Below are 13,002 nucleotides of genomic sequence, written 5' to 3'. Positions count from 1 at the left end.
GTTGCTTCACATTGTGAAATGATCACGCTTAGGTTTCAGCAAGCAACTTCTAAGTGCGCCGCCTGGTCCTGGGAGGCACCCGACCACTTTAGCAGGGTTTTGGTAGTATTTTATTTATTTGACATTTATGACCTTTTTCGTCATTTCACTGACAATACTTCTTCTGTTGTCTTTGTCATCAAGAGGTAAATTACATCACTTTCTGTGATGTAACGAAATATGCTAATTTGTTCTGCTCCCTAAGAATTTCCAAAACGCTCTGGAAATGCATTTGTGACAAAATGTGGGGACAGCCATCGGAACAGCATGGGCAGAGAAAAACAAAGCAAAAGAGCTTACTTTGGCCCCACCTTCGGTTTGAAATGCAAATACCTACTAAGGCACACAGGGGCATATTTACAATAAAGTGGTGAAACGTGTTGTTAAGCCAAGAAGGCTAACGACACGCTTAGTCACATTAAAAAAGCAGGGCTGCACCATATTTACTATTTAAATTTACATATTTACGTATTTAATATGGTGCAACCCTGTGTTTCCCCCTGCGCTGGCGCTAACATTAACGCCGGCACCAGTCCTGTCAAGTACCATGCATTAGGAATTAGACAAACGCATTTCAGTGTGGTGCTCTGCATCACCGCACCGAACTGCATTGTCAAGCATGTTTGCATGATGACTTTCTGGAACTGAAATGCCACAGACCTGTGCCTGGCAGCTGGCAGGCGGCTGCTCGTGCAGGCTAGGCGTGCTCCATGGCACTTGGCAGGACTACATGCGGAGACCTAAGGCCACGCTAAGAAGTCCACAGTCAGCACTACAATGTATTATGTTTATTCAATTCCCACAGCGCCATGCTGCCTGCATAGCTCTGAGTCACTTGAAGCAGCTGAGCTCGAAGACAGCGTGTCGGCACGGCTGGCCCGGTAGTATGCCCACTAGCTACTACTGAGAATGTCAGGCTGTTTAGTACATTGGATGTGGCACCGCAGAGGGACATCTTGTCCTGTCTCCTACTAGACAGTGTGCCACGGGGTCCAGGACTATGAAGGCTGCCAGCTACAATCATTATGGCACTCTGCTCGCAGTGGCCAGGTGCTGCCCCGAGCCGTGCTGACTGACTGCTGCTAGCACAGGCCGGCCGCCTGCGGACAATTCAATATAGCCGAGCCCGGTCGGGGGAGTGCAGCGCAGGATGTCGTCGGAGTCATGACCTGTGACTGACTGCCTTCACTCAATGAACGTCCAGTTCGGTTGCAGCGACTGCCGGGAGAGGAGACGGGCAGGCTGCCTGAACTAATGAGCCACCGCTGCCAAACCAACAAGCATTTACAATGCAATGGTCTCGGCATTATTAAAGGTAGAGCTATTGGCAATGCTCATTACATTTTTTTTAATTTTAAAAAAAACATAAATAAATCGTATTGTCATTTACAATGGCAATAGGTGAGCATTAGAGAGTAGTAGAGAGTATTTGCGGACACAGAGCCACACACACGCACAGACAGAGCCCAACATACAAAGCCCCCCCACACACACACAGAGCCCCCCCACACACACAGAGCACCCCCTCACACACACAGAGCCCCCCCCACACACACAGCCCACACACACATAAAGCCCCCACACACACACACACACACATAGAGCCCACACACACACACATAGAGCCCCCCCACACACACACACATAGAGCCCACACACACACACATAGAGCCCCCCCACACACACACACACACATAGAGCCACACACACACACCCACCCAGAGCCACGCACACACACACACACACCCACGTAGAGACACACACACACACACACCCAGAGCCACACACACAGGAGAGCAAGCACAGCGAGGGGGCAGGGAAGCAAGCACAGCGAGGGGGTAGGGAAGCAAGCACAGAGAGGGGGCAGGGGAGCAAGCACAAAGAGGGGGCAGGGGAGCAAGCACAGCCAGGGAAGCAAGCACAGTCAGGGGGCAGGGAAGCAAGCACAGCCAGGGAAGCAAGCACAGCCAGGGGGCAGGGAAGCAAGCACAGCCAGGGGGCAGGGAATCAAGCACAGCCAGGGGGCAGGGAAGCAAGCACAGCTCGGCTCCCCGTGAGAACCATGAAAGAGTACATATATCTGTACATTGGTCCAACGCAGCCAGCATGTACCTTGCCTTGTTATTGGTCTATTTCTGGCTTTAACTGCCTGCTGTGTGCATTGGCTTAAGGTGGGTTGCATCTGCCTTGCCCTGTGTATTGGCCCGGAGAGGAGCAGCGCTACCTGCTGTTTGTGTCGGCCCAGGCTGGGGCTCCAACTTCCTCGCTATGTGCATTGGCCTGGGTCAGGCTGCAGCTGCCTTCTGACCCAGCCTCGGGCGCGTCCAGCAAAGCCATGCCTCGATGCTACACACTTGACCCACCAAGCTGGCCAGCATCCCAGCGCAACACCTCACAAACTGCAGGACTTAACACAGCACGCCCACCGCCTCTTCATGCCGAAAACACGAGATGCCACACCACACAGTTCAACAATTACCCACCCCATTTGATGGGAAGCAGTGCAGGCCCGCTCCACCCGGATCATCCACGCTGGTTGGGGTGGCATCAGGACCCACAGCAAGCAAGCCGGCTGCAGCATCGAACTCCCGAAACTCCAAGCCATCCACGGTCACCACTCACTTACCAGACGAGGACCTGGCAGCCAACGGCCCGAGCATCCCAGTCGGTGGGTGGTCACTCCAGGTCCAGGCACCGGGCGCCTGCCGGAGGAGTGGACGAGCCAATCGGGAGCGATATCGAGGGTGCTCGGAGGCCGGAGTCCCCCCGGGCACGCACACAAACATACATGTCGCAGCCGGCACGATTCAATGTAGCAATCTCACTCCCCACCACACAGCGTACAAACCGAGCGCATCTCCGCTCCAAACAACCAACACCGCGCCGGGCCTCCCTGCAATCCCCCAACCGTGTGTGCATGCCCACCGTAGCGCACCCACAGGCATGTGCGACAAGTCTCCAAGCAAACATGGAACCCCCAACAGTAGGAACGCCTTCCTTGACACTCACCAAAGCACAAGGCTCGAGGGCTGAAGAGGGGGGAGTCTCCCAAGTGTTCATCTCACAAATCCCACCTCTTCCCCTAAAGGGAATAAATTCCCCCCCTCTTGAATCTGTCACTTTCAATGTGTGACCCTTGCAAGCAAAGCACAAACCGCGGTGTGTTGCATCACCTCCTCCGCCCCTAGACTAGGACAGCCCAGCAGGTTAACGCGCCCGTCCACTGCTGCAAAGACCTATGCACAGCCAGCAAGGCAGGGAGCCGAATGCCAACATGCCACCACCATATTCTCACTCTCCTCGAGACAAGAACACCAGCGCCACTGGAACGGGCAACAGCAGCATCAGCAAGGCTGCAGTGTCGCCGCGCCTTCACACTTGTTCACAAGAGGCCCCCGCGTGCAGATATGATCATGCTGGCGATCCCCTACACCTGTCAAAGTCTGCAAGGCCTCAGCATTTACCACCCCCGACCGCACCACTCAACATGTGCACCGGCTCTAGGCAACACCCGCTACCCACGCAGGGCTGCAGTCTCCCTCCCGGCCGAAGGCGCACCCCATCTCCCCAAAGCAGATTCCAGTGATGGGGCCGAAGCTCCACGCCAAAATCAGCCCTGGAACACTCTGACGGCTCTTGCCTGGCGGTGTACAGGGAAGAGACACCCGTCCGAGGAGAGCTCCCTCCCACCGCCCCTTCAGGCAGAGCCCATGGGCGTGCACTCCCGCCAACCCTAGCCCGCTACGGCGAGTCCACTGAACCGCCACAAAGATTCAGCTGGAGGACGAGTGCTCGACCCCCTGCCCCTGGGGATTCCACCATGCACAGCTGTCCAACTGGACGAGACATTCACCTGCAATTCACACTCCCACTTCATGCGCATGCCACACAAGAAAGTCGGCCAGTGGCCAAAGCTATTCCTCCAACCTCCAGCTGCTCCCCCACATAGGCGAAAGCAACATGTGTCCCAAGCCATCACCCCCCGCCCCTACGCAATCGCAGGCACACCATCCGAAACAACCCCAGCAAACCAAGCGCTCCTCATCCACTTCAACATGCTGGCCCCTGAGCTCCCCCGCCATGCAAGAACACAACACCGCACCTCCGATGTCACCCCTTCCCACCAAATGGCGCATCACGGCCAACCAATTTAACTGTCTGTCACCACACTGCTCCTCCACCACCCGGCAAACCATTCAAGCCCACATCGACGGCGATAAATGCAGCAACTGTTCACCCTCCCCTCCCATCCACCACACCAGTAGCCCCACCCACCCACCGCCATCCATATCTTTCCCACCTCTGAACCCATGTGTAAGCATCTTCGATCCGAGATCCTCTACACTTCACACCCCTGCCCCTGCGGAACTCCATCCATCATCCCAAGAAGGATGAAAGACCGACGCAGCTCCGCCACGATGCAACACCGACCCGTTGTTTGGTGGTAAATAAGCTGCGAGGGACTTTCAACTTTGTTCTACTCTGCAGTTTCCAGCATTCTACAGTTGTTCCAGCAATGAGGGCACACGATGTCTGTTGCGCCTTCTCTTGATGCTTGGATTTGATTCAAAGGCATCAGACAACCTTAATGGATCACCCGCAGGTACGGGTTAAAAAAAAACGGCACAATCAGGGGCAAAAGAAACTTACCAGCGAGGCTGATCCAGGCAACAATGACGGCCGCAAACGTCTTCAAATTTCGGATTCGGATGTGTGACCCTTGCAAACAAAGCACAAACCACGGTGTGTTGCATCACCTCCTTCGCCCCTAGACTAGGACAGCCCAGCAGGTTAACGTGCCCGTCCACTGCTGCAAAGACCTATGCACAGCCAGCAAGGCAGGGAGCCGAATGCCAACATGCCACCACCATATTCTCACTCTCCTCGAGACAAGAACACCAGCTCCACTGGAACGGGCAACAGCAGCATCAGCAAGGCTGCAGCATCGCCGCGCCTTCACACTTGTTCACAAGAGGCCCCCGCGTGCAGATATATCATGCTGGCGTTCCCCCACACCTGTCAAAGTCTGCAAGGCCTCCGCATTTACCACCCCCCCATGCGCCAGGAGTACCCCGCCACGAATCCCATGGCCACAACCGGACATCCACAAACAGTGCGTGTGCAGGTGCGCTCCACCGAGATCCTGTTCAAAGAAAGCTGCATCTTCCGCCCCCAACGGAAGCTCCACCGACCGCTCCGACCGCACCACTCAACATGTGCACCGGCTCTAGGCAACACCCGCTACCCATGCAGGGCTGCAGTCTCCTTCCCGGCCGAAGGCGCACCCCATCTCCCCAAAGCAGATTCCAGTGATGGGGCCGAAGCTCCACACCAAAATCAGCCCGGGAACACTCTGACGGCTCCTGCCTGGTGGTGTAGAGAAAAGAGACACCCGTCCGAGGAGACGCAGCTCCGAGATCCCCTACACTTCACACCCCTGCCCCTGCGGAACTCCATCCATCATCCCAAGAAGGATGAAAGACCGACGCAGCTCCGCCACGATGCAACACCGACCCGTTGTTTGGTGGTAAATCAGCTGCGAGGGACTTTCAACTTTGTTCTACTCTGCAGTTTCCAGCATTCTACAGTTGTTCCAGCAATGAGGGCACACGATGTCTGTTGCGCCTTCTCTCGATGCTTGGATTTGATTCAAAGGCATCGGACAGCCTTAATGGATCATTCGGGCAACAGGGGCAAAAGAAACTTACCAGCGAGGCTGATCCGGGCAACAATGGCGGCCGCAAACGTCTTCAAATTTCGGATTCGGGGGCGTGTTTAGGCATTCTGAGTGACGGGTGACGTCACAGGGTGAAAGAACGCCAAAAATCACGCCCCCAAATCCGAAAGAGACGGGGCTAAATCGGAGTGACGGCTCTCTCCTCCAATGGCTGGCCTCCGTTTAGGAAGCCAGCCAATGGAGGAGAGGCAGGCAGGGAGGCGGGTTCCAAAGCCCTACTAAGATGCATTAATTCTCCTCCCGGAGACTGCGCAAGCGCAGCCTTCTCGGTCCTCGACCTAAAAATGATTGCAGTGGGGTGGCTCGAGGCAGCCTAAGCCTTCTGCCTGCTTCTGCAGTCAGTCGCCTAGGCCAGTCATGTAGTGATGCGGCTGCCTGGCTGCAGATCGAATCACCTGACCAAGAACATCTGGCTAGTAAAGTCGTTACAACTTGCCATCCCCCCCCATGAGTGTCAGTGTAATAGGTTAGTGCTGCCCTTCCATTTCAGGGGCGGTGTTTAATGTTAAGACCTTAGAGACTCTTGTTGCCGAAATTAGTGTATTTTCTGATAATTATATGCTTCCCTCATCTTTATTGCTTTATTTTGCTTGTGAGAAAATGTCACACATAGTCGCTGAAATATCACTCATAATTACACTAAAATAATGAAAATGTCAAACATACCAATCTGAAACCTTGGCAGCTATGAGACACCCTTGCCCCATGGAGCAAGGGTGCCTTCTTTGAGGGAAGGATAGTTTACATGCATGAAGGTATCCCTTACTGCACATAAACAATCTTAAATGCTGTTTTCTAACTTCTATGTGTGCTGTTTAATGCGCACACATAGAAGTTGCAAAACATCATTTTTTTTTAAATTATTTTTTATGTGCATGAAGGGGGACCTTTCTACACATAAACAATCATAGGCAATTTGCTATTTCTATGTGTGCTGCACAAGGCAGTACTTATGAAAACAGCAAAAACGAGGAGAAATAAAACATTTCTCCTCTTTTCACCTATTTAAGACCAGGTAATTTTGACTCTGCCTCCTATTTACACTGCCCTTGTAAATAGGGGGCAGCATCAAAGTCAATAGGTGTTGTGGTGGAACGCCCATCGCAACACACATTGCCTTCCCCTTTCACACTAAACACAGTCTTATTTACAAGGTAGCGTTAAGCCTCATTAAGTGACTTTGTGGTGGCGAGGGGGGCTTGTAAATATGCCCCACAGTGTGCCAACAGGGTGTGCCAACTGCACATAGTTATAATAAATATCCTGCTCCTGCACCCTTCATGGATCAGTGTCAATGAGAAAGTACATTGGGCCGATTTAGAAAGGTATGTATAAGGGGACTTCTGTAGTTCTCTTCTTTTTGCCCTAAACTACTAAAACACAAATAAAATTTAATTATTCGTAAAAGAAAGGACTGAGCTTTTGTGCACTTTTACTAATAGGGAAGTGGACGTTTTGTGACCAATTCACAAAGGCATGTAAGAGTACATAAAAGACTACTACTCCAATACTACTTCAAGTACTCATAAATGCTTTTGTATATCAGCCCCATTCTGTTTATTTATTTGTGCGTTGTATGCCACAAATACTGTAAAAAGTCTCATGGTGGCTACACAAGATGCCGCATGAGATGCTCACCAAAAAAAGACAAGAAACATTTTGCTGTACATATGTTGACAGGTGTGATCTCCTTCATTTGCTTTCCCAAAAGTGGCACATGTTACCATTTTGAAACAGCTCAGCAGAGACGGTAAACGTTGTTTACAACGCGGTGTTTACACCGCACGACCTTTACCACGCTGCCATTACAACGCAAGTCATTACTACGACTTGCCCTGGATGGCGCTGTTGGTTAAGGAATATTGTAATTTTCTATTCCAACACCTTCCCTACTGTTATGTGGGCTGGTGTTGGAATAGAAAATTATAATAATCCTCAATCTGCACCCTCCAGCGCAAGTCGTTGTAACGACTTGCGTTGTAAAATCTACGATGTAAAGTACCGTGATCAAAATGATTGCGTTGTACTATCATACATCCAGCAGAGACACCAAGGATTGAATGTGACTGTAGTGTGAGCACCTCTACGATGCACTGACAGGCACTCTGCTTCAGTATTCTTAATACTGCCCTGTGAAAAACACCCCCGACAGCCTGAACTCACCCAGATAGACATTTTAAGGCAGGAACTGTTGAACACATTTAATGTAGTTATGGGGCATTCCCTAATCATTTAAAAAAATTCAAGACCACATGTTCAGAGTTGATTTATAAATCTTGCTTTCCACAAAATTCTTTATTGAAATTAGCTCAAAAATACTCCTTTGCTTTTTTTTTTAAATGTCAGTTGCGTTTACTTGCTTTACTGCTCACTACTTAAAACTAATTTCCAACTTTTACGCCCTCCACTTTTCCACTGCGAATCATCACCAGCCGCCACTGCATTTCAAGGAGCCTTTTCAGTGTTTGTCTGAAGGACAACTCTTTGGTGTCTTGGAGTCATTGTGTAATGAGGGCCAATGGAGGGTCTAAAACTTACAAATCTTCAACTGCCCATTTAACAGATTCCAGAATAAATAAACTCCCTGACATGCTTTTCATTAAGATAGTATGTGTTAAGAATTCTGCTGTTGGTAATTTGTGATTTTGTAGAGGGGCAGGTGCTGTGTCTTTCAGAAAAGCTTGGCCATTGGTGTTCCAGGACTACAAATGCATGTGTAAGACGAATGGAGGGGCACTGCCGGAAGTTCACCTAAGATCTTCTAGAAGCACAAGCAGGGTGGTGGGGCTACCTACTCCTTTATCAAACACTCAAAGCCTGGTTTAAGGCTTGGGGGTAAATGAGCATCTACCCAAAGAATCTTCAGTTACCCCACCTGTTCACCGCCTCATACACCTATCTCATTTAGAACTCGGGGAAGGTCTTCTGACCTCGCCATCATACGGCTGAAGCACCTCTAGAAATAACGTTGGATCTGCCACCCATTTTAGGGTAGCAGAACCATCAAAATTTCCAGCTCTGGTCCCTCTATTCAACACTGCCATTCAAACCACGGTCATCATCTCGCATTGAAAGCCCACAAAATATCCAGGCTGAGCAGTGGTGTAACATAGGCCCTCGCAGTCCCCGCGGTGCGGGGGGGGCAAGCTCCAGGGGGCCCCCTCTGCATAGTACACTGGTGTGAGACCTCCTGCTTGAGTCTGGAGGGGGCCCCTCCATGTACCTTGGCGGGGGGGGACACTCAAGTTTCGTTACGCCACTATTGTTGAGAGAATCTGTTCACCAAGGCGCAGACAGTATTAATGTGGGTACTAAAAATGTACTCCCACATTGGGGATATATTTTTAGTTCACACACGTTAGATGAAAGTTCAGTCATAGTTCAATTGCCGTCACATGGGGGCTTATTTACAAGCACTTTGCACCACTGGTGCATCACTTTTGGTATGGGAAAAGTGATGTGCCGCGGCTCAAGGGGCTTGTAAATAAGCCCCAGGTTTCTAGATGCCCACCTTCCATGCATTCAGGATAGTCTCCCAAGTGAAAGGCATGCCTCCTCCGCAGAATACTCAACGCATATGGGACCGGGATCTGGCAGTGGACTAAATGGGTTTCCACCGGCACTCCTTTGGTGTCCTTTCCATGAGTTTACAAAAAAAGTCACGCAATGCAGCACAGCCCAAGGCGAGGCTGCGCTGTGTTGTGCAACAGGGAGGGAGCAGGAGAGCGCCATATCATCAGTGATACGGCTCTCGTCTTCCCCTTTCCGTACCACTGGTGCTGATTTCATTAGGCGTACTCCATTCACACACCTTAGCGCCATAGCGCTAGAGTGTGTGCATGAGTCTAGCATAATTTTTGTACAGGAAGGGTTCACTTTTTGTACGACGGAAAGCTTTTCCTACTTTGTATGCGGGCTGCACAGTGCAGCATGCATGCTAAGTTGGAAAAGCACAGAGAAATGAAAGCATTTCTCCTGTCAGCGCCTCCTTTGAAAAGGCATTAACTTTTGGTGCAAAACTATCTCTACAAATCTTTGTAAATATGGTTTTGTACCATGTACCATCCATGTAACACCGCCTCTGCGCTAAGTAACGCAAAGCAGTGCTTTGCGCTGCTGTGCACTACTTTGAGGGTGCTTTCCAGCGCAAAACAAGCTCGTTAGTGTCGCTCTGTGATGCTAACACAGCGCAAAATGTTTGTAAATCTCCCCCTTAGTGTCTTACTCCCCTACCATAGTAGTCAGGAAGCGCGCACTTTGGCCCTCGCTTTATCCTCTCAGTGACCCTTATTTTCTTTTTCTTGGACACAGAAAGTACCGCAAGGACAGTCAGCTTCGCCTGAAGAAGTGGACCCACATCCCAAGTGATAAGATCCTTCCACTGGACACCAATGAGACCAGCCACATCAGCCTCAAGGTATGCCCGTGTGAGCCTCTAGTTGGGTCCACAGCAAGACCAATCAAAATGAAACAGCATCTAAGTAGGTCCTAGCAGACTTTCAGAGCAATAGAGTACCACCTAACAAAATGTTTTCACCCTGAGAAGTAATCAACATTGTTAACTGCAGCTCACGCATACAACTGCAAATCCTCGATTAAGGGTGGAGCTCAAGATGCAATCCGTGAAGTTTGACCAGGATCTCAATTGTGTGTAAAGCGGTAATGAACCAAACCCCCGCAGTTTTCCCATGGTAGGTCAAGCAGACTGATAATTACAAAGAGGAAATATGGAGAAAAATTCTGATCCATAAGGAAATATTTTGAAGTATACTAAGGTAAAACTGATAAAATTATAAAGCAACAGAAAATTCCATTTAATTTTGGTTCACAGTTCATTTATTTCTACAAAATCCCGTATTCAGCAGTGATTCGTTGTGGTCAGAATCATGTTGTTCATTGGGTTATTGCACCTGATAAAGAGACCTGTCCATTATCTTGTTATTTGGATATTTGTAGTCAGTGCAGCTATCATTCTCATTAAGGAGTCTCTTGGCACATGCACTCAGGTGGAGTCTTGGAGAAAACTTAATTGCAGCCTGCAAAGATGGTGGTTATTGGTAAATAGCGACATTTTCAGCGCCTTCCTGAATTTTAACATGCCAGGTATGCCCCGAATGTCGGGTGGCATTGAGTTCCAGAGCCAGGCTTCCTGAACTTTGAAAGATGTGTTTGAAGGATGGAATGACTAGGGGAGCCTTGTTGCTAGATTTTAACGGTCTGTTGATGACATGCATTCTGAACTTAGTTTAGAGGAAGGAAGGTGCTATGCCACACAAATTCTTGAGAGGCTTGTTTCTTAATTGGTATTCAATGTAGCATTTAATTTGTTGTGAGACTGAATTTCCTCAAGTTAAAAATCACTCTCACTAGGGAATTCTGAATCTTTTGAACTCGATTTAGCTCCTTTAACCCCTTCACTGCGCCGGCTATTCCGCCGCAGTGCTAAGGGGGCGGGGCGGAAGAGCGGCGGGCGCATGCTGGTGACGGAACCGCTCCGTCACCAGCGTCGGTTGCGCTGTGCTTATGACGGAGCGGTTCCGTCATGGCCCCGCCCGCTCAATAGAAAGCTCAGCGCAAGCGTGGAATTCGCGCCGCGCATGGACGGAGGGCGGGCCATGACGGAACCGCTCCGTCATCAGCACAGCGCCACCGCAGCTGATGACGGAGCGGTTCCGTCATCAGCACACAAGGGGTTAAGGCCAGCCCTAAATAAAGGGAATTACTATAATCTAGTCTTGACTGTGCAAAATGTGTTTGCCACTATAATCTTGTGAGGATTGGACAGAAGTGGTGTTATCCTCCTCAGTAGTCTTATCTGAAGACAGCATATACTGATGACTTTATAAATTTAGGCCTAACAATTGAACTAAGAGTCTAGGATAATTGCGAAATCATGAACTTCCTTGGCCGGGCTAGGGCAGGGCAAAAAGGTAAGAAGACCAGCGATGACAGTCCAGAGGTTGACATCTGTCATAGACGAGAAGGATTTCTGATTTCAAGGGATTATGTTTTTAAATGTTTCTTTCCATCCATTGCGTAATGATGACCATGATAGCATTTACACCTGAAGAGGTATAAGGAAGACTATCATGTAAGTTAAATGTCAGTTGCATGCCATCGGCGTATAGGTATGCCCTGATCCACAATTGTCGAAGAGTTTTTGATAGGGTAACAAGTACAAATTATAAAGAAGGGACATGGCTGAGCCCCGCTGAACACTGCATAAGAGATTGGAAGTGGAAAATACATAGTTATCGAACTGGGCCTTTTGGGATCTCCCCTGGGCCTTTTCAAACTATATGTAGTGTAGGTGTGTAATGTTTGTGTAATTTACATATCCTGCCAACCGCCTGAGGTCAATAAAAGAACCAATAAATTGACTAAAATGAACAGAAGGTATTTCCAGCATAAAGTGCCTACAATAGTGCATAGAAGGTACTACACTATTCTTCCCCCTCTCTGGGAATGAGGCTTGCTGTCCCAACTACACGTGAGAATGCTAATGAATGCACCATAAGTTTGTTGGAGTACTTTCATGCCACCTATTAACCTATTGTAATGTGTTCTTTAGAGCTGCAGCATTTGTGGAGATGCTAATGCCTGCTTGTGAAGGTCACCAGAGTTCTTTAATGTAATGTATTGACCCATTGTAATGTGTGTCCTTGGAGCACTGATCTGTGTGAGAAACCTACTTTCTGGCTGAAAAGATCACCAGAATACCTGTGAACACTTATTGACCTAATGCAATGTCCCTGGAGCTACAGTCTTTGGGGGAGTTGTTATGGTTGTATGGCACACCGATTGTTTCCTGATCCAGTACCAACTCAAGTACAGTATAGTGCAGAGAATGAAAAATGTCCTAGATATCGTAACGGAACGTTTCAATTCTATTAAGGACTCGGAGGCGAGTATTATTCTATTCTTTCTTCACTTTATTGAATAGCAGCAATTTAAAAACAAAATAAAACAACTACCATTCCCATGGAACATTGGGAATACAACAGTTCGAAACAATAGAGTCCATGGATAGACCCCATCTGCACCAATCATGGGGCTCCAGGCTCTGTGTAGTCCTCTGTTACTGTCCATTCCCCCTCTTTCGTCGCTCGAGATCAGCCAGCAAGGATGCTTCATGAATCCTGTTTGTTGGAATCTCCTGTCAAAGCAAAGGACATAGTGTAAGCAACAGCAATGGCTAAGGGTTAGCCCTGTAGGGGAAAGAACCA

General features: G+C 49.3%; 1 protein-coding gene across 1 annotated transcript in view; it reads left to right on the top strand.

Moving 5' to 3' along the window:
* Positions 1 to 13,002, top strand: part of LOC147747979 (guanylyl cyclase C-like) — a 501,196-nt gene that overhangs the window by 234,935 nt on the left and 253,259 nt on the right. Inside the window, exon 12 of the mRNA XM_086957493.1 lies at positions 10,088 to 10,193. Within this exon, the coding sequence (XP_086813619.1) occupies positions 10,088 to 10,193 (106 nt within the window). The remainder of the gene's footprint in view (positions 1 to 10,087; positions 10,194 to 13,002) is intronic.

The sequence above is a fragment of the Lissotriton vulgaris genome, chromosome 1_1 (genome assembly GCF_964263255.1).
Source record: "Lissotriton vulgaris chromosome 1_1, aLisVul1.2, whole genome shotgun sequence".
Taxonomy (NCBI): Eukaryota; Metazoa; Chordata; class Amphibia; order Caudata; family Salamandridae; genus Lissotriton; species Lissotriton vulgaris.
The sequence above is the reverse complement of the archived record's forward strand: the minus strand, read 5'-3'. Positions and strand labels throughout refer to the sequence as shown.